Consider the following 23339-nt stretch of genomic DNA (forward strand, 5'->3'; position numbering starts at 1 on the left):
CCTCATAATATGCCTTTTCTAATTGATCAGTTCATTGATTTATTATGATTAAACACAAAGTCCATAATTATTTTGGTGAAACACCGCCTCCATAAGACAGATAAGTACAGTTTTGAATTTTATGCTGCTTTCTACTTCACAGCATTTCAGAAGGAAATGTTGTAACTTTTTACTCCACTACATTTATTTGACAGCTATAGATAATTTGCAAATAAAGATTTTACATACAAAACAAAATATAATCTTATAAATTATGATGCATTACTACAGATTGAACTACCCAGTAGTATTTAAATAGTTATAATTGACTCCACATTCATGCATCAGTATTAGAAGAACAAAATCAGTCTATATATAATGATATATGATACTTCTAAAGAGACCATCCTGCACTTTAAGCACAACACAGTACTTTTACCTTTGATAGTTTTTGAGATAATACGTCTTTACTTTTACCTGGCTAAAATTTGGAAAGCAGTACTTTTATTTGTATATGAGTATTTTAACATTGCTGTGTACAGAATACTTTCACTGTTCCATGTACTGTATATACATAGGCCAGGGGTCAGCAACCTTTACTATCAAAAGAGCCATTTTAGGCAAAATAAATAAAAAATAATCTGTCTGGAGCCGCAAAACATTTGAGCATTGTGATGAAGGTTCACAGTTTATAGTCTAAGTATATAGTAAATAAGTCTAATGAAGTGAGGGCCAAAGTGCTAATGTATTACGGAATATTAGGGTCACATTGAGGGGGAAAAAATCTGAGATTTCCAGAATAAAATGACTTTATTATCATAATATCACGACTTTTTTCTTGTAAACTTATGACTTTATTCTCGTAATATTACGATTTTTTTTCTCAAAAACGTATGACTTTATTCTCTTAATATTATGACTTTATTCTCGTAATATTGACTTTATTATCATAATATTACGACATTTTTTTCTCGTAAACTTATGACTTTATTCTCATACCATTATGACCTTATTCTTGTAATATTATGACTTTATTCTCTTAATATTATGACTATTATGACTATGCAGACCCCTGGTATAGGCCCACAATATGTATTTTCCCTTCACTACCACTAACACGCAGCAGGTGGCGCTAGCAGATATCAGCTTCCCTTGCACTCACTTGGTGGCGCCATAATCATGTCGTGTTTGCGGAAGTGACGTCACGCCTCCCCACCAGCACGAGTAAACAGTCCTCCACAGGATGTCGCTAGGATACCAAGTTTTATCCTTTAAATGTCAGCTTATATAAACGTTTAGCTCGCGGTGGATAACTTCTAGACGCAGAAAAGTGGTTGTGAGCAGCATACCGAACATTTAAAGCTTTTTGTAACATTTCAATAGCAGCTATAAAAGGTAATGAGAGTCTGTGCTACGTTATGTTAGCATGCTAAGCTAAGCTAAGCGGCTAACTTCAGTTGGGTGTTTTGGAGATGGCAGCTGGAGCAGGAGGCTCTCTGGAGTCCACTTTAGAGAGGAGGTTTCAAGGTGTTTCCAACACGATGGACTCAATTCAAGGACTGGCAACGTGGTGCATCGATAACAAGAAGTACCACAGCTCGATTGTGCGACACTGGATGAAGTGTTTGAGGAAATGTGAGTAGCTTTAGTGACAAGTTCAACTGACAGTTGGCTGCTTTGCTTTGTGGGAAACTATCACAGTCCTCCCAGTGTTTAAAGTCGCTATGAGATGATGTTTTTCTTGCTGTTTTTAATCCTACTAACCGATATATTCCTCCTATTTTGGAACAAATCCTGCCTTTAAGTTAAACTGTGAAGTTTAAGCTGTGTGCTCCTCTGAAAGCATCCAGCGCCTGATACTGATGATGGCAGAAAAGTTGACACTACAAACCGATCAGTTGCTTTTTTGCAATTTTAATTTATTGCAAAGTTGTACCTTATTTGCACCACTAAAGTACAGTATCAGTTAGGACCTAGCTACATCATTACATTATCTTGTGGCATTATCTTGTAGAGGGGCCCTGTGTCTAAATCTAATTCAACACCTTTATCATTTTAGTTTATATTGTGCTCCAATTTTCCCTAAATTGTTTATTTGTTTGTTTATTTAGATTAGCTTTTGAATAGCAAGAGCTATTCTTTCTGGGGTCCACATAGTTTACATGGTGACAATACAAAAATACACATTCACACTACTCATCATACACTAACATAACACATCGTAATCAACTGTAAATAAAGCAATAACAACTGACACAGTTTAAATAACAAAAACACAAAGAAAATAGAGCGGCTCCGACTGAATCTATCATGATCTAACAGATAAATATCATCATTTAACATGGTCTGCCCATAATGCCCTTACTCACCCAAGAAAACTTATCAATTACTAAAGTTTCTTGTTAAGTAATGCTCTTTTAGTGTTTTTTTAAAACCATATATATCATTTTGTTGTGTAATATGCTGTCTCACCAAATAACTTAAAACTCACTGACACACTGAAAAACCACTTGGTATATCAGTATACTACTTGGTTTGTGAGTCTTTGTGCAAAATATATCAAAGTTGCTATCTATCATGTGATGTGTGCACTGGTGGAAACTTGGAAGCAACAGGGGCCCAACAGCTATATTTTTTCCCAGGGTCCCAAAACAGTGTAATCCAGCCATGGAGCAATTCAGTGTTGTATTTTTCTGAGCCGACTCTTGAGAATGGCTGTCAAGTGGTTGAAATAATCTAATTTTTTAAACCGTGTTTCTGACGATGAATTCACGCTCGATAAGGCTGAACCATGACATATATGTGTTTTAATATTCATCTCAAAAACAAAACATTTCGTGACCATCTTCAGTTTGCTCTCTAGTAACTTATGATAGCATCTGTTATTATCTTTTGGTATTTCATAGTGATGAACTGGTTAGCCATAAAGATAACTAATACACCAGCTGATAATAAAAAATAACCTACTTTGATGTTTTCCTTGATTTACGGGACGGTAGCAGAGGCAGTGATAGCTGTTGGAAAAATGTAAAGAGAAGCCATTAAATACACTTGATATTCACTAATTCACTCAAACACTAAGACTGAAGCATGAAAATGAGTTTTAGTTTCTATTACAGATGCATAAAAATAACAGTTTGTCTGGGATGTAAAGTAGAAAATTGCTTTTTAATATTTTCAGAATGTAAAGGAAGCGGTTTGCAGCCAAAAGTTTCCAGTTACAGAATACCTACCAAATCCTGTTTTTTTTCTACATACATTATAGTCGAATCCCACATGTTGTTTCATAGCAGGATACAAATATACAGCAGCTTTTCCCAGCTTTGTACTTTGTGTGACGTTCACATGAGCTCTCTCTGTTTGTTGGTTTGGCTTTGTGTAACTTTAGATTTGTGTGCTTCTTAATGTGAACAAAGAGCAAGAAGCAATCTCAAAGACTGATCATAAAGTTTGTCATTGGTCTTTCCAAGCAACAGGTTGGGCTTTTCAGTCCACGGTTGCATTTTACTGTCGTCTTCTGAGACGCTGTCTTCTTGTTGGCCTTGGTTACATACCTGTTGATTCAGTTGAGTATGTTTCATCACTCAAAAAAGATTATTACTTGAGCCTTTGCTACAAGCTCTGACTGATATGTGACCTGTGTATGTGTTTAAAGTCCATCACCAATGGTGTTTATTGCTGGAGTTGTTACAGAATTGTCTGAAAGTTTTTCAGAACACACGTAGACAAAGTCAAAACTGAGATGGTTAAAAGTTTTTTAAATTAACAAAGATATATATTTTGAATTATTAAATGAATTGAACATGACAGCCAACTGCGTAGAGCTGAAAATGCTGAACATTTGTTGTTTCTTGCGGCTCAAAATATGAGGCAATGCTGCTTTTCTCTCTTTTATATCATTATAGCCTAAACAAATATCTTTGGGTTGGTCGGACAAAACACGTTTAAAATGTCAACTTTGTCTGTAGGAAATTGTGATAGCCATTTTTCACTTTTTTTTCTTGATGTTTTTACACTAAACAATTAAAAAAACAAAATTCACACATAAATCAATAATGAACATAATTGTTATTTGCACCCATAGAGTACACAATATAACCACAGGAATAATTTAATAGAGTTCAATAATCTTTTAGCTTTAACAATATTCTGGGCTGCTTCTTGATTTCCTATATGCCATTTGATAGAAGGGTTATATAGATGAATCAACAGGGAAAAGACTGTCAGCTCATGGTTCTTCCTGTAGTTATCTGTTTTATTGTTTTTAATTTAATTCATAACTGCTTGCAATAGCAGTCAGAATACACTTAACGGACAATTACATTCAGTTTTATTTAGAAAGGGTTATTGCGGATGCCATTATGCTACCCTGAAGAGCCCATTGTTTTTGAATAATAGAGGTTTGTCCAGTTTCCAACAGGCGTTGGTTTAAAATGAATTAAATAAACGGGTGCTTGATCCACTTGCATTTACTGTGATTTACACAGGAAACTTTCTTTTGTATGTTGACTGAATTTTGAGTTTTCTTATGTGTTGCTGTTCCAAATTAATTTCTGTGTTTTTCACATCCTCCATGGCTGGAGATAAGGAATGTTATTATGGACTTCTATGCCAAGGTTGGCTGATACACTTTGATTTTTATACCCACAAGTTTGTAAAAAGAGAGGTGACCTTGCCTCATTATGTCTGTTTTTCTCTCAGTTGTATTTAAAGTAGTGTGCTGTAAATTAAGTTTCAGTTTGCTCTAGGGATGCACTGATACCGGATTGGATTACGGACCGATGCTGACTCAAATAGCTGGATCAGGTATCGATGACAATGCGGCCGATCTATTCAATTCAATTTTATGTTTATATACTATATATATACAGCAATTTTAATTCCTGTTTAAGTTTTGACCAATTTGTTGATACATTAAAAAGGTTTACACTTGAATTGTAATTCCTGTAAGTTACTGGTGTAAAATGTTTTATTTTAATAATAAAAAACAATTAAATTAATTTATATCTATGTATTTATTTGTTATATTTGTCTTACAAAGTTAGGAAAGCAAGTCAAGTCTGAGGTTGCCTTACATATAAAAGAATGATCTAAGTCCCTTCCACACAGTGAGGCATCTTATTGCTTAAACACTGGTATCGGATTGGTACTCGGTATCGGCCGATACCCAAAGTCCAGGAGTGCTGTCGGTATTGGGACTGAAATACCAGAGAGGTGCATCCTTAGTTAGCTCAAATGTAGTTTGACTGAGAAAACAGTCTAAAATAAGGTGTGTGTGTGTGTGTTTTGTTGAACAATTGAATACAATGACCTAATAGATGTTTTATGGTTTACAACAGCGTTGTGTTTGTCTTGTTTTGTATTCAACGAGTTGTAAAAGTTGTGCTTTGAGTAAGAAACTTTTGTTTTTTTCTATCACCTGGAGGATTTAAGTAAGTAAATAGAAAGTTTGTTTTGAAGGATTTGCCTCATTGTGTAAATGTATTGGCTGTGAGTTGAAACCGTTTGTTTTTGAACATGTGATGTTTCACCCTTTGGTCACAGTTAATGTTTAAAATGCTTTGCACCTTGATACAAATGTATTTGTATTCATTTTTATCTTTTTGTTTCCTAATGTCTTGCATTGCAGTGCACAAATTGCCTAAATTGTATCTATTAATGGAGTTATTTAGCATTTGTATGGCTGGATATACCTTAGTACTTTTAAAGCAATGATGAAATTCGTAGCACAGTTTCTAAAATTGTAGTAAGTTGGCAACATAATGCTTGATCCGAATCTTAGTTTTGCTCACATATTCTTTGATGAGATAATTGCATTATGTTATTGAGAAGTTTGATTCTTTTTGTAAATTATAGAAATGGTTTTGTGGGAAAAGGTGTAGTCAGTCAGTCAGTCAGTATAAATAAAAGATTTGATCGATTTGGTGTCTGAACCAGTGCTTGGGTTACATGTTGGCACCAGTATAAAAAAACTGACAAATAATACTCAGTCCCGTGTGTGAAAACTAAGTAGGCTGTTATTTCACTCCCTCTCTGGAAATCTCTCTGTTGTCATCACAAAAACATAAATGGCAACAAGGAACGTGATGAGTGTAATGTTATTGTGTATCTCTGAAATCATATAGCCGTTGAACTACATGCTCTCTTACATGACTTTCTCTTTTTTTTACCTTCTGATCACTTTTGACAGTTAATTCACAATTTTAATAATCTGTCGAAGTGATTAATTCATTGTTATCTTCATTTATTAAGTAAAAACAATACCAAAACAAATTTTAGATTTACAGTTTAACAAATATTAAGATTTGTTTTCTTCTCTCATTTAAAGTCGTTACAAAATTAATGTTTTTTTTTGTTTGGCTGCTGGGAATTTGTAATTGATTTTAGGTTATGGTCATAAGTGATGGATGCTTGTAATTTTGACATTTTACAGAGTAGGTGATTAGTCGGTTAATCATAAAAATAGTCAATGTATTGCAGCATTGCTCATATACACAAATATTGGTCAACTGTTGAAAGACATTGGCCTCTTTTCAGGTTATTTGGACTCAGCTCCCCCCTCAGCAGTCAAACTAATATTATTGTGTCTCTTTCCTCTAACAGCTGATACCTCACACAGGCTCAACCTTTTCTACGTCGCCAACGATGTCATTCAGAACTGTAAAAGGAAAAATGCCATAGTTTACCGTACGGCGTTCGCCGAGATGCTCCCCGACGCCTTCTTGCTGGTCAAGTAAGTAGTTTGTACAGCTGTGGTGTTATGTAGGGCTCAGGTCTATCAAAGATAACTGTCCTTCTTATTATTATTATTAGTTATGCCAGACAGTCCTCCTGATATGATAATGTTTGTGTATTTTCCCTATTCTTCCTCTCCTTCCTTTCAACTTCATCCTTTGTCTTTTGGTTTTGTTTCTCACTTTCTTTGTCCTTGTTTTTTTTGTTTTATTCATTCAAAGAAACACCTGACACATAAATGTCATTACAATAACAAAACATAAATCCCTGCGCTCCCTCGTTCTTATTCTGTCATTCCTTCTCCTTTCTCCAGCAATGAAGGTGACTCCAAGGTAATTAAATCGGTGGAGAGGATACTGACTATCTGGGAGGAGAGGGGTGTGTATTCAGGGACACTCATTACTGATCTTAGGAGTAGCTTAGTCAAAGAGGAGTCCCCTCCAGAGACACCCGTGGAGCAAAAAAGTAAGTGTTTTTTTTTTTTTCTCACTTTCTTTTGACATTTTTATTAATACCTCATCACCACACCAATCTTGCAAATTTTTGAATTTTAATAACTTCTTGAAACAAATTTAATACACAGACTTTGCATCCACTGTAGTTTTATTAGTCACATTATTGTTGTTCTAATTGCTACTATATATTTATTATATGCAAACCTGTTTTTTAACATTTCGGACATTTTATTTATCGTATTTTGTTATCCAAATACTGAATGTTGCACACCTTTGTGAGGATGCTCATTATTTTGCTGTTTGATGTGATCTCTAATTTGTATCCTTATTTTATTTTTTTTAAAGCTCCAGTCGAATCTAAAGCAGATCTAACGTCCAAGATTGTTGCTGAGTTTGTGGTAAGAAAGACATTTAAGTTATAAACTGAACTAAACTGCAACATTGTTAGTTTACAAATTAAGGTCTTTACACACCGGGGGCGTGATGAATAAACACACGAAAATGCGGAATACTCGTCTGCAAATCTTTCGCATCAAAACTATTCATACCGGCGACAGTTGCAACACGTTTCAATAAAAGGATGGAATAGATTCGTGCAGGCAGAGGACCAACTACTGGGATCCTATTGACCCAGAGCAGCGTCTGGCACTCTGTCTGAGCTAAATTGTTGTACATCCTAAACTACTGTGAGATATTTTAGTTTCCTTTTAGCGAAATGCTCTGAGTGAATTTGCCTCTGGTAAACAATTACGCAGTGTATATGTCTAGGGCTTTTATTGTGATGGGTAAGAGCAGAAGGAGTGGATCTGGTATTCGCTGTCTTTGTCAAGGTTGAAAGGACTAATAAAGTTTGTCTTCTTGGTTCGGACTAAGCTCAGAAAAATCGACCTCGCTCCGCAAAACAAATTACGGCATATTTGTGTTCTGTATGAAAGTACTCGTTACAAAAACGACAGTTCAGAAAAATATATTGACGTGCTAATTAAGGCCCTGACACACCAAGGCGAAGGTCAGCCAACAAGTAATATCAAGAGGACACACACAGGAGGCTCTTCTCATTTTTCATCTTCACGTCCCCAGTGTGTAAAGGCCTTTAAGCTAAGAGAAGTAGTTATGCTCCTAGTTGTTCTCTTTTTCTCCTTTACTCTTACGTTGTGGCTGACTGCTCCCTCTGCTTTAGCCCCAGGCACTATTCGACGAATTGTCCAAGTACAAGAAATCTCTGGAGGAGTTGGACCTGAGAGAAAAACAGCTGGCAGCTATGAGGGTTGACATCTGCAGTTCTGATGCCCTCAAGAGACTCAAAGGTGCCCGCTTAAGTTATCTTCTACCGTTGTACCGGTTGTTCTACTGCAACACACAGATGGGTCTCGATTTCAATATCAGCATTGCTTTTTTTCCCCTCTTTCTTACATTGCCTCAAAAATCATCCTTGCATGCTCGATTCTTACAGATAAGGCCGGAGGAAAGAAATTCTCCAAGGACTTTGAAGAAGGAAGCGCTCAACTACAGGAGTTTGTCAAGTTCTTTGACAAACAAATGAAAACCGGGCCTCCTCTCATGGAGGCCCTCAGCAACGCAGATATCTTCTACGAGATGCAGTACAAGGAGGTCAAGATTGTTGCTAATGTGAGTATATTTCTAGTCAGATATTTGTTGGATTGGTTACAGGATCGAATCCTCACAACCCTCACTGCACATTTAAAACTACAAGTTTGTTTACAATGCAACAACAGTGTGTTGACCTGTGTGTCCAAAATAATTCCTTCAGTTTTATGGCAGTATGGGCATACATTTAATTTAAGATGAGATGGAAAGCACACATGTTCATGCATAAAAGCTGTTAGCATAAAAGGAAAGCCCTGTTTCCACCGCGGCAGTAGTACTTCCTGAAAATACCCGAACCTTCGAATTGGAGTTTACAGGGATGACCGTTGCTGATTCTTAAAACACACACACTGCGCCGATGCTTCAACGACTTCAACTTGTGTACTGCTTCATACATAAACAAGGAGGTACTCTATTATCAATTTAGGACCATTTTAGGATGAGAGGAGAATATTTTTCTTTGTTTGAAAACATTGAAAGTAAAGTTATACTTTGGTATTGGCTTCCCGACTCATTTAAATAAAGACAGAGAAAATAAGAGGGAGATCGCTCGAGTGAGTTGAGAGGGCGATCGGTAGAAGAGAGACAGCGCGGCGGTGCTGTGAATGAGAGAAAAAAAAACGTCTTTTTTGATTGCTTCATGGCGGTTTCGTTGTAAAGCAAATAAATAACCATCAAACACGCAACAGATGATTTACTTTGGAGGTGGACGCTCTCAGTTTCATTTTCCTTGTCTGCATTTCATTCATTACATCCAACGTGCATCAGTAAATACTTTGCAACAGTAAATGTCATCGCAGTAAGACAAAACCTAACATTTATTTTTTTCCAGCGTGTTTTTTTTTTTTTAGATGAAATGGGTGGGCACACTGAACTGCAGGCTGCAGAGTGTGTTTACCCCTATGACCACCAGCAGCCCTCGTCCCATGTCATGTTGCTTTGTCATACGTCAGCGGACTAATTAGCCTCATCTTCGCAGGTCTTTAGACCACGGTAGAAACGCAGACAACAGTGGGCTGAAGGAACCTTTAGTTCCTTGAAAAGTAGTTCCTGTGACTAAAATTACCAGGAACTTCTTGGTGGAAACAGGGCTGAAGATGCAAAAACAAAATAAATACAATCGATTAAACTTAATTGTGAAATGACAGGAAAGTCCAGTGCATGAAATATACAGAAAAAAATTAAATTTCCAGATGTGCTGACTTAATATGAAAAAAAATACTAAGTAGTACTTCAGGTTTGTGAGTTGAATTGTAAGCTGGCTATAAAAGCTGTTGGTAGATGATGTTTTGTTTTTGTTTTACTTCTCATTTACTGACACTCCATGACCTCTCCTCTCAAGGCCTACCAGACGTTTGCCAACCGGGTGTCCCACCTGAAGCGTAAACTGGACTCCCTGAAGACCAACTTGCCAGACATGGACGACTCGCCCATCCCCTCACCCTCTGCAGACGCACCGTCTCCAACGGGCTCAGAGTCCCCTTTTCATGGCTTGGATTTAGCCGGCCCCGATCCAGACATTGACGGCTGCGCTATGGATGATGAGGCAGAGCCACCGGCCCCGAGCCCGCTGTCCTCACCGGGTGGATCCCCCAAACACGCTGACACTCTCGGGCAGAATGACAACCGTGAAGTGGAAGACATGGATCTCTCCGAGGAAGAAATGGACAGCAGTGGCATTATAGGTAAAGAGTGGGCTGGTGTTTAGGGACTTAAAGGGACAGTTCACCCCAAAATCAAAAAATAAATATTTTACCTCTTACCTGTAGTGTTATTTATCAATCTAGATCGTTTTGGTGTGAGTTGCCGAGTGTTGGAGATATTGGCCGTAGATATGTCTGCCTTTTCTACAACACAATGGAACTAGATGGCACTCGGCTTGTGGTGCTCAAAGCGGCAAAACATATATTTGAAAAACTCAATAGCAATGTAACTTTGCAGAAATCATGACCAGGTTATTAAAGTTAATCCACAGACCTTGTTGTGAGCATTTTCATGTCGGAACTGTTTATTTTTTTACCGAACTGCATCCGTCAATCGTATCACTGTGCAGAAGGAAGCGTGCATCTATTCATGGATGAGAGACTTGTGTTTATAGTTTATAACTAACTGATACTGCTAGCTCACCTAGCACCACTGAATGTTACATCTCAGCTGTGGAGGACGTGATTAATGTTGATATCTCGCACTGTCACAAGCCTCTCGTCCATGAGTAGAGGGTGTCATAGACAAATCTCTAAAATATGGACGAAGTCTCCGTGACATCACCCATAGGTTTCTGAAGAGCCGTTGTGAAGCTCATAGTGGGTGCCATTGCCATCTTGGCAGCGATGACACAATCTAATCCAAAAATGGGACTGAGGCGGGCCAAGATGATGCAACAGAAGAGACAGCTAGCAGCCAGCGACCTGGTACGGCACCCACCTGTCAATCAAACGGCCACGCCCTCAATTATGCCTAACATTAAGTCTTAATATAATTTAAACGGGTCAGTTCTATAAAAATTAACCATGAAAACTGTACGGGGGGTACAGTTTTCATGAACGGGGAAATTAGCTATAGAGACCAAATCCATTTTTAATGTTTATTTCTGCTGTAAAGTCAGTCATTTTAACATGTGGGTCTATGGAGATTGACTCCCTTTTGGGGCCAGCCTCAAGTGGCCATTTGAGGAACTGCAGTTGTTGGCTTCATTTCTCTCTTGGCTGTTGTGTATGTATTTTTTATTTCGGGGTGAACTGTCCATTTAATGACTGACTGCACAGTGAGGGCTTTTTAAATACAACATTTATAAATGCAGAATGTCTCTGGCAGCGTTATGCAGAAAATGTGTTGAAATAATGAAAATGACAAGCACCACCAAAAATAGAAAAATGAATCATGCAGAAAATCACTCAAAACTCCCGTCACAGCCTTCATATGTCAACAAAGACGATCCAAGTATTTCTTCCAATTTGTGCTCCAGCCAATTTGGCTGGAACACTTTTCTCCACCCGTAGAGCCGTCTAATTAAAATTAGATACATTTTTATAACTGCAGTCAGGCAGCCATGGATCTGCCTTTTTATTTTTTTATGCCCAGGTAAATGTTTTATTGGCTACAACACCTGCAGCTTACCTTATATGATCTGTGTTAACTACCACACTCAACTCTGATGTGTTGAATATTACCTTTTACCAGTATGTGTACCTGGACTTAAATTAGTTTATTAGCCATGTGCAGAGATTATTTTTATTGTTATACTGTTTCTTATGTATGAGTTAACATTTTATTTTGCTTTCAATGATCTTTCAATAAAACTAGACTTTCACTATTTTCTGACATTTTATAGAGAAAAATGATTAATGATAACCAAACTTTTTTTCTATCTTCATTTTTTAGATTGATGACCTGTGTGTTTCAGTTTTGTTTTTCCACAAAAAGCTGGACTATGTTTCAGTGTTTTTGGCAGCATATTCCTTTCCATTAATTTATCAGCAGTGACTCCTCTGGTCCCATAAATTATCTGCGCTTGTAGCAAAACAATGACAAAATGAATTGTGTTGCCTAATAGCAAATAACTAGTCGTCTTGTTTCATTACATAGAGTGCATATCTATCTCTCACTCAGTGTTTTGTTTTTCTTTTCAGTTGAGGAGCAGATTGAAAGACACACCTACCCAAAGGTATCCACGTCAAAAATGGAGCCATCAGTGGCAACACAGCAGCCTGTTGCACGGGTCACGCCCCCTGTAAAGGCTCCTGTTGCGGCTTTTGTAGCGGCTACAGCAGCGGCTCCTGTAAAGGCCCCTGCAAAGGCTCCTATAGTGGCTCCTGTAAAGGCTCCTATAGCTTTCCCGGTAAAGGCTCCTATAGCATTCCCGGTAAAGGCTCCTGTAGCGGCTCCAGTAAAGGCTCCTATAGCATTCCGGCTAAAGGCTTCTTTAGTGGCCCCTGTAAAGACTCCTGTAAAGGATCCTGTAGCGGCCCCTGTAAAGGCTCCTGTAGCGGCCCCTGTAAAGGCTCCTGTAGCGGCCCCTGTAAAGGCTCCTGTTGCGGCCCCTGTAAAGGCTTTTGTTGCGTCCCCTGTAAAGGCACCTGTTGCGGCTCCTGTAGCAGCTCCTGTAGCGGCTCCTGTAGCAGCCCCTGTAAAGGCTCCTGTAGCAGCCCCTGTAAAGGCTCCTTTAGCGGCCCCTTTGAAGGCTCCTTTAGCGGCCCCTGTAACGGCTCCTGTAAAGGCTCCTTCAGCAGCAGTGGAAAGTGTTGACCTGGCTAAAATTGGCTCCATCCTCAGCAGTTTGAACTCAGTCATGAAGAACACAGGTGAGGGCTGGTGGCAATTCAAACATCATAATAAAACTGTAATAAAACCACTCATTTTCAAAAGAGAATAAATTGTAAAAATGCTATATACAGTATGCATATTAGAGTATTTATTATGTCACATAACAAGAAAAAAGAAAATCTTAGCACTAATGATTGAATGGTGTCTCTTGATGTCTGTTAAACTTAGCAAATGTAATGTATGGTGGGAACCCTAATATCTCTGCAAAATAGAACTGAAGTCAGAATTCAAATTTATCTTTGTTATCCCACATAAAATATATATTTTTTCTTGATTATAAATGTGGTTTAAGTCCCAGCATCCTCCTGTAACAGTTCTAATTTCTCTTCAAGTGCTTTCGCTGTCAAAACACTTAACATCTCAATGATCAGTTATGGTGATTTACAGTTAAAGTGAGTGTCCCTCTCTGTCTTAAAGGACCATTAGTGGAGAGCCCTACTGCAGCTGCTGCCCCTGCTGGCTTCTCATTGAGGACTACACCTGCTGCCTCTTTGGCCTCTCATGATGCCAGTTCACTAGTACACCTCCTGTCCAAGGTGGACGTGAGTCGCACAGACCTCCTCGGCGCTCTCTCCAAAGTCAAGGGCCAAGGCAGCCGTGAGGGTGAGAATAAGGAGTCCTTCATTTAGTTGGAAAACAAAAACTTTATTTAATATCATACAGTAAAAGTGGCAAGTTTGCTTAAAGTACATTTCTGTGTTCTCCATTTCTTCACTTAGGCATCACTACTCGTCTGAGCAGCCCAGCTGCAAATGTCTCCTCAGACTCCTCCAGTACAGGCAAGATTCCTCCCTCATCCACATCCACATCAGCAGCACCCTCTCAGAGCGCATCTCTCTCCTCTGTTGCACCCATGCCTTCTTCACACAGCTCCACTATAAGGCACAGTACAAGCTCCAAAGCCCCACCCCAGATTTCCAACCCAGCCTCCACCCTGGTCCAGGCTCTCCATAGAGACATGGATTTGATAACAGAGAAAGAACCGTCCCCATCTTCTGTGAGTTTAGAGTCTAAAATCCACAACTTTTTGCAGGGGAATCCTGCTTTCAATGCATTCGGCATGAGTCTTCCTACGAACCCAGCACCGGGAGGTGATAACCTCAGCCCAGTAACTGGGACAGACACCCAGGGTGGGACCCCAGTGCGGGATGAGGGCGGAGGCACCCCAACTCAAGATGAGATCATGGACAAACACGTGGTGGTCCCGTTCACTTCCAACACAAATCAGTCGTCGATTGGAGAAACTGTGAAAACGGCTCCTGTTGCGTACCAGGACAGCAGTCAGCAGAATCGCAACAATCCCCAACATCACCTGCAGCCGGGTGTGGCTCAGAATGGGCAGGTCTACCAGTCGTACCCATATGGCCAACACAAGATGCCAGAGCACGCCATTACTGCACCTGTTGCACATTACCAGCAGATTTCTGCACAAACAGGAGGGCCAGTGCCTGGAGAAAGAGCCCCAGGCAGCGCCAGTAGCGCACAGACTATTGAAAACTTTCATGGGGTGAGAGAGAGGGGTTGGTATGGTGACACGTACCCAGAGGGGATCCCTCAGCAACCCAGAGGCTACAATGTGACAGCGCCCGGAGGGGCTGGAGAAAACAAGACGTCAGGACTTTATCCATACCAAACGGAGAAATTCCAGGAACCTCAAGTCTCCCAGCACGGCGCCACCACGTCCCCTGGTTTCCTCAGAGGCGCCCTCCCTCCTGTCCCAAAGTTCCCTCCCCCTCCTCGTGTCTTTGACGCCCCTCCTCGCGTCTTTGACGTCCCTCCTCACGTCTTTGAGGCCCCTCCTCCCGCGACCAGCAGTATGATGATGCCCCCGGGGCAGCAGCCTAGCGCAGGCACGGGTGAGGCGATCGGGCCCAGAGTCGACAGTGTCATGAGTGGGATGGTGGTCCACGACCATCAACACAAATCCATGTTTCATCCTGACGATTCATCGTACGATCATGACCGACCTCACCCTCCTCACCCCGAGGATTTCCACCCTCACCCAGATGACCGAATGCATTACCAGGACGAGGTCCATCATCGGGATGCCTGTTTCTTTCAAGACGACTCTTACCACCACCCAGACGATCAATATTACAGGCAAGGCAGCTCTCCGCAGCACTACCCCAGAGTTCAGGGGCGCCTCACTCCCCCTCAGTCACCCTCAGAGGACCCTTACTACGCCCATGACTACCGGCGGCACAGCCCCCCTCCTCCGCACTACACTCCACGGAGACCACTACCACCACAACCTCATTTTGAAATGCGTCATCCTGGTCCACGGCCTCCACATCGGCCTCCCCACCCAGCACAGCACCCGCACCCCAGAGGGCCCCCACGTGCACCATTTCCTCGGTTCCAAGGCCCCGATCCAGGGTTAAGAGGCAAACGTCCAGGTCCAAGAGGAGGCGGACACCCTGGTCCAATGTTCCCCCCGAAAAGACCCTTTCCACCCCCACGGTACTGACTGGACATGCAGCTTTGAGCTCTTTGAATCACTGTGGAAGTCATGAAGGCAGGGGCGGGGCTTTTTGAGAGTTGCCATTAGAAACCTGTGAAAGTCTGGGTGGATAAAAGTGCCGACAATGAGGTGGGCATCAGGAGACAAAGTCATACTGAAGAAGTAATTCAGCAGCTACCAGAAGAAAAGTAGCGAAGAAGAAAGGATGTTGAGGAGATACGACACCAGGAGATGTGAAAGAAATCGGAGGCTCTGAGAGGGCTGCTGAGCTGAGGAGTGAAGATTAAAGAAAATAAGAGGTGGATATATATATATAATTCACTTTTTGTGTTAATTGCTCCAGTATGAAGCATTGCATTAAATATGGAATTGAGCGTCCGTTTGATAAAGGTCAGAGTGTGTGCATGGTATGCGTGTATGCATGCGCTCAAGCATAAGTTAACTAGGCACAGCAGTTGAATCCGACGATAGTTATTTTTGCTAAGAGAGTAACTAAAGAATGTAGTTGGTGCAATGTTTCTGCTGTTTTTTAGTTTTTCAGTGAGCAGTTTTGACTGCTTCTCTTCATATCAGCCGTTTCCCAGTAGCTTTTTGGTACAACATCCATTTAAATTAAATCACTTTGGGTGAGTGTATGTTATAGAAATTATGTTCCTCCTACAATACTCGTTATAGCATATTTAGGGAAATTATTTTTCATTGTCCCAACTTCGAATGTTATATATTTGTGAAGCGATGCTTTCTCCACCAGTGCGTATGATCCCTCCGGCGATAGTTTTACGTCTCGTTAGGTTCCTTGAAGGAGAGCGGCACATGTCCACTCGAAAGGAGAGGAGAGGTGTGAGAGTTATTTTTTACTGCCTCCCAACACCGACGCAGAAGAAGTGCATTTTTGGAGGGGATGAAGAGACTCGTCTTCATTTTCGTTTTACTTGTACTGACTAATAAAAATCTGAGTTTGAAAAACTGTGTTGTTTTTTCCCCCCCTTTCCTTTTAGATCATGGACTGTTGCACCACTGCTCTAAACTATTAGTCATCATCTAGACATAACTTTCGAATGTCTTAATGCATTTTGTAGATTGCTATTTTAGGGCAATATTTAATCACTAAAGAAATCATAGGGACGGGTTTGATCCACCAAAGTGTCAGTTTCCTATAATATAAAATAGATTGCTGTTACCAGGCAACATTATTCTAGAGAGGTCAAAGTAATCACTCAAAGAATAGAAATTGGCCTTGCGTACATGTACTGTATTTAAATAGTAACTAGTTAAATAAAATTAATTTTATGAAGCTGCCGCTGTTTTGTAAAGAAAAGTTTACATTAAAATTAAATGTGTGTGCTCTAGTTAAATATTGTTTTAAATTAGGCATTTTAAACTATAGTCACAGAGGAAAAAATTGCACTTAATGAAGCAATGTTCACACCGAGGTTGTACTTCCAACTTAGTGGAGGTTGGAGTTGTTTGATATCAGTGTGTTTTAATTGGTCTTTTCATGAAATCTTAAAAGTTTTTCATGGGGTTTCTCAGACCACAGTTAACTAAACTGGCCATAAAAGCCTGAGTGTAGTTAATTATAGAAAATGTCTCATATTGCAATCTTAGTATTCTCTGTTTAATTTGCTGTTACTTGTACAATCTAACATTTGTGCATATAGGTTTTAATTTGGCCTGGAAGCAAGAATAGATTTGTAGATGTGATCGAAGTTTGCCTCAGACTTATTCTCCATTGATTAACATATTGTTTATGTTAGTCTGTTCTTTTTGAACCTGTAGAAAATATTGTAGTTTATCTTCTAAAATTATGAATCATATTTTCTTTCAAGCAGTCTACCAAATCTATTTATATATGAGGCTTTACTGCCTCTTCAAACGTACAGCAGAGCATTAAATCTATCCATTTGGTCCAACTTTAAACATCTTCCCCACATTAACTTTACTGTTTTTCTGTGCCGGTTAGTGTGATGAACACATCTCCAGTCGAGGCTTCGTTGTTTCCCTTTGGGAAAACAGATGTTTGTTTCCCCTCACGGCTCAGTAGACGTCTCTCTGGGTCCTCAAATATTCCTGCCTCTTTAATGTGAGGAGCTCTTAATTTGAGGCCAAACTCACTCCACACAGTGTGAGAACAAGTTTGCAAGATTCATTAGGCAATTACCAAATAAGTATTAAAGTTCTACTTGATTAATTAATTAATTAATTAATTAATTAATCAACAAAAGAAAAATCAAATGTTGTTAATTAGACTTGGATTTGAACGCCTTAGTACCTTGCTGAATTAAAAAAAAATCTAAAAAATAAATAGATTTTATGATTTCTTCTTAGAGTCTCTAAATTAATTAAACCATCACATTAACCAAATTACATTAAGTGAATCCTATACTCCGAAACTGTAATTGATCTGAATTTTGTTAGTGAAGAAACAAATAGTAAACCTTAACATGAAACTAAATTCAGGACATTTTGTTGTTTACTTGGCGTTCTTCCGCGTAATAAAGTAGGGCGGTGTTATCGTGCGTCATTTATTATAACGAGGCCGGAAGCGGCGATCAGACAGATAACACATGTTACTAATAATAAACAGTGAGTGCAGTGAGTTGAGCTGAGGTGAACCAACCGTCGCCAGATGTCAGTAGATCTTTCCGGAATCACTTTATTAGTCTGCTTTGAGACGAGGAGCAGCTATTACTAAAAAAAAAAAAAGATTCTGGATACTCGTCATAGAGATTGTTGATGTCATTTATTGCACTAAAAGCACAAAAGTGCGCCTAGATATAATATATTATTATTTTTTAATTAATGTATCCTGAGTTAGAAATGTTTACTTCCTTAGTGAAATCTCCTTTTCCCTTGAATTTTAACCTATTTCCTGTTTGATCCCCTCCCTCCTCCTGTTGTTGTCCTCAGGGATGCAGAGCCTCACTTTGATGTGTCTGATGTGATGGGAACCTTTTCCACGTGTTCACTCAGGAGGAGGAGGAGGAGGAGGAGGGTTGATGCTGTGGTGGCTCTCCTCTTTGAATCCTGCACAGCTCTACTGGTGATGGCTCTTCATGGTCTGACACCAATGCTGTGCACCGCAGCAGCAGCAGAGTGAGTTCAGCCTCCAGTTTAATACATCAGAAACTGCAGTGCCACCAGCAGGAAATCAACACAATCAGTAGCCTTCAAAGGTGGTGAGGGAGGAAATAAAATGTGGAAATTGCTTCTTTCTTTCTCTGATTATGTGTGTGTTTAGGAGGAATCACAGGAGAGCAGAGAGGGAGGCCCATGTGTGTAAGTACATTTATGATTATTAGACTTTGTAAGCGTTATATTCTCTCACTCATACACAATGCTTTCAACAAACCCATCTTCAATATGTCCAAAATGTCCATTAAATGCATGTTTTTGTGTAATAAAGAATTATTGTTCATATCAAAATAAAACAAGGTTGTGTTGTGTGTTTATTTATTTACGATATCTCACAGCTATATAGTCATCAGGCTGTTTCTGGAGTATTTTACGGCTCCAGGAAACATTTCTGTCATTCATTTAAAGCCAGCTGGTTGAATATACAGTAAGTACATATACTCAAGTACTGTACTTAAAGGGCCTTACAACTAAAATTAAGAATTCCAATATGTTATTTCAATGGCCGAGGAAAGTTCAATCAATATTTGTGAACATGAGCTGCTCTCTCTCTCAAAGCCTGAAACCAGAGAAGAAAGTCTCAAAGTTGTGATGTCATCAAGTATAAAGTGTGGAGCTGCTCCATAGACGATGAACGGGAGACTGATTTTATGGACCCGCAGAATGTTTGTTTTCTTTTTTATCCAAATGAGCTTTATTGTATTGTAGTGTTGTCAGTTGTGAAACAGAAAATGTTCCCGTATACTCAGATCATTCCCCTGAGTGCTCTTAGTGTCATCTACAACATCTATCCCTATTTACTCTCTATGGAGCAGCTCCACACTTTATACCTGATGACATCACAAGTTTGAGTTTTATCACTCTAGTTTTTGGATTTGGGAGAGAGTTGTTCATGTTTACTAATATTTTTTGGACTGTCTTAGACCATATGAATAACATGAATGGATTTTGAAAATGGGCTTCCAAGGGTAATCTTATACTTTTTATCCCATTTATTTTAACAGCTGTAGTTTCTTGTTACTTTACCAAATAAGATTCATCATACAAAAACACATGGCCATCTTTTAAATTATGATGCATTTGTTCCTTTCCAAAAATCTTCTTATGAATATATTTAAGTCTATAACTCAGTCCCAACCTTGTTTGATGTTAGATGTGGAAAAAAAATCTACCAGTCAAAATATTTCAGACTTTCTTTTATGCAAATAAATTCATTTTAAGTATTTTCAAAAAAATCAAGAACAAGAAAACTTGCTGCACTAACAGATTTGTAAGTTAAAAAATATATAGTTTTTTAGGACCCAAATAAATGCAGACATGCACACTATAGGACAGCCAAACAGTTGCAACAGTAAAATATGACTTACACTTAATAAAAATCCAATAATGGACATTTTTCAGTTCTTTCATTTTTAATTCTTAAAGACAATTGAGCTGAAAAATACTTCTTTACTTTTAGTTGGGTTTTTTTAAAAGCATGCACTTGTAATGGAGTATTTTTGCATTGTTGTATTATTACTTTTACTTGAGTAAAGGATCTGCATACTTCTTCCAACCACTGTTTAAAAAGCACATTTTTAACCAGACACAATATCTTTTGCAAAGTCATATTCAGTAGAATATAAAAACGACCACTGGCATCATTTGTGTTTGCAGCTCGTCACCAGATGTCGTTGTTGGTTACAATCTGAAATATATACAGTATATATATAATAAAAAAAAACACCCATTGTGAAAGTGACACAAATACATTTTCGAATTGCAGCTCCGTATAATATTAATTTATATTTGGTTAAAGTCAGATGAGGTGGTGTGTGCTCACGTGGGCTTATATATATTGAGGTTGGAGGATTTAGTGACTGATGGCAGATGGTAGTCTTAACATTAGAGACAAGCCGAGGAGAAAATACAGGAATTAACTGTTCAGTGTGTGCTCACAGGTCTGCTGTGTGTGTTTTCTTTTAATAATATAAACAGTATAATGTTGCTGGAGCCAGGCAGGACCAGATCGTGACTGCTTTGAAGTGTCACCGTGTGCGCAGGTCGGGTGTGTGCAGCCTCCTGTGTGTCATGTGGGCTCATTGTTTACATGCTGTCCAGATTTCACAGAGGGCGTGTATTTCTGTGTGTGTTCCTATTTACGGTTCATGCATTTACGAGCACATATTATTGAAATAATGTTGTTTTTCTTTTCTCACTCGGAGAGGGAATATTGTAGCCGTGATGATGATGTGTCACGAGTTGAGTATAGACCCATTTCAGCACCATGGCCAGCTCCACAGCGAGAACAAAAGGCGGATTTGCATCGCTTGATGTCAGGGACCGTCTGCTTTTTACCCATCCGCATGAAAAACGAAAAATGAATGTGAAAAAAAAACACCTCCTGCCTTATTCGTTGCCCTTATCTTTTGACATCTTTTAACATTTTTATGTCTATGTATATTTTTGCTGTATACCTTCATCTAAAGTGCCTTTCAGATTTTAGTGTGTATGTTTGTGTATTAGCAGTGATAGTGGGATGGATTTGTGGAATGGGTTAGGTGATGGGTTGAAGCGGAGCACAAATATAAATCACTTTAAAAAGCTATACAAAAAAGATATTTTTGGGAGGTATATGGTTGAGGAAGAGTTGTGATAAGGGTTGTGTTAAGGGTTGGTTTATATCTACTTTTTAACTCCGGATGGATATGTGGGTTGTAAGTAAACTTGGGATGCTGTTCATATATTTAATTTGGGATGTAAATAAATCTGGGATATGTTATATATTATATTATATTTTCATTCTATGATATATGAGTTAATAGAGGAGAAGTGAGAAAGGGATAGGGAAATATAAGTTTTACTTCTACCTACTCCTTTTCGGACACTATTACTCTTGTTTTGTTTGTTATTATTTTGTATCTGTTTTTATTTATTTTATGTTCGAAATAAAATCTTTCATTTATTCATTCATTCATAATCATGTAAAACTCTTGCAGTGATCCATTCTCTGGTCACTGAACTTTACAGACTTGAAGGTCCCATATTGTAAAAAGTGAGATTTTCATGTCTTTTATATTATAAAGCAGGTTTAAGTGCTATATAAATACTGTGAAAGCATCGAAGCGCTCAATATACAGAGAAATACACACAGCCCGTATTCAGAAATTGTGTATTTGAAACAAGCCGTCAGGATTTCTGTCCATTTGTGATGTCACAATAAAAATTTCTAAATATACTATATTTAGACCATTATGCGGTTTTAAACGTAAACATTCTAATTGTGTCCCAGTTTATTTCTGTTGCTGTGAATGTGAATGTCATCAGCTGACAGGAAGTAAACATGGACCCAAGCTGTTGCCAAGCAACGCAATTCCGTTGCAATGCACTAAAACGGAGCATTTCAGACAAAGGCTAAATACAAGTATATTCAAGCAGACAGTGTGAGGAAAATAAAGTTGGGTTTTTTACATTACAGCATGTAAAGATGTTCTAGTAGAAACACAAAATACAAGTAGGAACCTGAAAATGAGCACGATATGGGACCTTTAACATTTTTATGTCTAATGACACACAGTATATTTTTGCTGTATACCTTCATCCAAAGTGCCTTTCAGCTTGATTTTAGTGTGTATGTTTGTGTATTAGCAGTGATAGTCATGTAAAACTCTTGCAGTGGATCCATTCTCTGGTCACTGAACTTTACAGACTTAAGATAAGATGCCTCCTACAAACTAGTTGGCCTTTAATGGGTCCACTTTGGACTGGGGTTGCGTCCAAAATTCCACACTGACATGCTATTTAGTACGCTAAAACAGTACGTGAGATTTTTTAGTATGAAACCAATAGGACCTATAGGTTCAAGTTAATACTACTCACAGAGTACAGAGGTAAATATGATTCATTAGTGGTTGGACCATAGCATATTATGTCAAAATACAAAAACAGAACAAGCAACAACTTATTTTATGATATAAAGGGAAAATGTGCACAAGGACATAAATAAGTACAGATAAATAGGAAAATACAGTATGACCTACTGCATAACACTGGCGTTTTAAGAAATTATTTTCCCAACAAGAACATTTTGGATATGTGGCATCTAAAGATAGAGAAACACAATCTCCAAGTCCAACACTTTACCTTAATGTGATATGCTTTGATTACAAATAGGAAAAAAAAAAAAGCTCTAACATTCAGCATCACCTTTTTGCAGCCATGAATGTGTTTTTATGTACTGTGTGTGTTTTCATTCCCTCCTCCTGCCTCCTCTCTGGCTGTCACAGGGCTGGTAGTTTAGCGACGGTCCCTGGCTGCAGACATCACGGCTCGTCCAGCCCAGGGGAGGAGGGATGGAGGAGGAGGGATGGAGCTGAGATGGACAGGGAGGGAGACACCGGCTTACGACGTCAAAGGAGTACAGACACACACACACAGAGCGAGAGAGAGAGAGGACAACCAACCCAGACTGACAATTCCCTACGGTCTCCTGAAGGAAGCCTAAATTCATCCATCACAACACTCCTCATCATCCAGCAGAGCTAGAGACAGAGAGAGATTTGTTTATTTTTTATTTGAAAAATCTCGGAGCATCTGTCAGGGAAAAAAAAAACAAGATCTAGAAAAACACGCTCATGCCGAATAAAGGACCGTCGCTGGATGTT

At 39.0% G+C, this 23339-nt stretch overlaps 2 protein-coding genes across 5 annotated transcripts in view; both read left to right on the forward strand.

Annotated features, from left to right (window-relative positions):
* Positions 1-23339, forward strand: part of celf3a (cugbp, Elav-like family member 3a) — an 80909-nt gene that overhangs the window by 24867 nt on the left and 32703 nt on the right. The window lies entirely within an intron of this gene.
* Positions 1165-23290, forward strand: rprd2a (regulation of nuclear pre-mRNA domain containing 2a). Of its 4 annotated transcripts, none has more exons than XR_012590764.1 (13): positions 1165-1614; positions 6583-6712; positions 7028-7179; positions 7515-7567; positions 8350-8476; positions 8623-8798; positions 10120-10462; positions 12407-13078; positions 13518-13703; positions 13820-15860; positions 18472-18673; positions 18806-18840; positions 22962-23290. XR_012590764.1 is itself a non-coding variant. In XM_074614606.1 (10 exons), exons 1-10 carry the CDS (start codon positions 1452-1454, stop codon positions 15565-15567), a joined length of 3750 nt encoding a protein of 1249 aa, XP_074470707.1. In that variant the 5' UTR covers positions 1165-1451; the 3' UTR covers positions 15568-16527. The 4 variants fall into 4 exon arrangements, 1 of the variants encoding a protein (XP_074470707.1); XR_012590763.1 differs by having other exon boundaries at positions 18472-18657; positions 18803-18840; XR_012590765.1 differs by lacking the exons at positions 18472-18673; positions 18806-18840; positions 22962-23290 and adding an exon at positions 16337-16527.

Source organism: Sebastes fasciatus, chromosome 17 (assembly GCF_043250625.1).
Source record: "Sebastes fasciatus isolate fSebFas1 chromosome 17, fSebFas1.pri, whole genome shotgun sequence".
Classification (NCBI taxonomy): Eukaryota; Metazoa; Chordata; class Actinopteri; order Perciformes; family Sebastidae; genus Sebastes; species Sebastes fasciatus.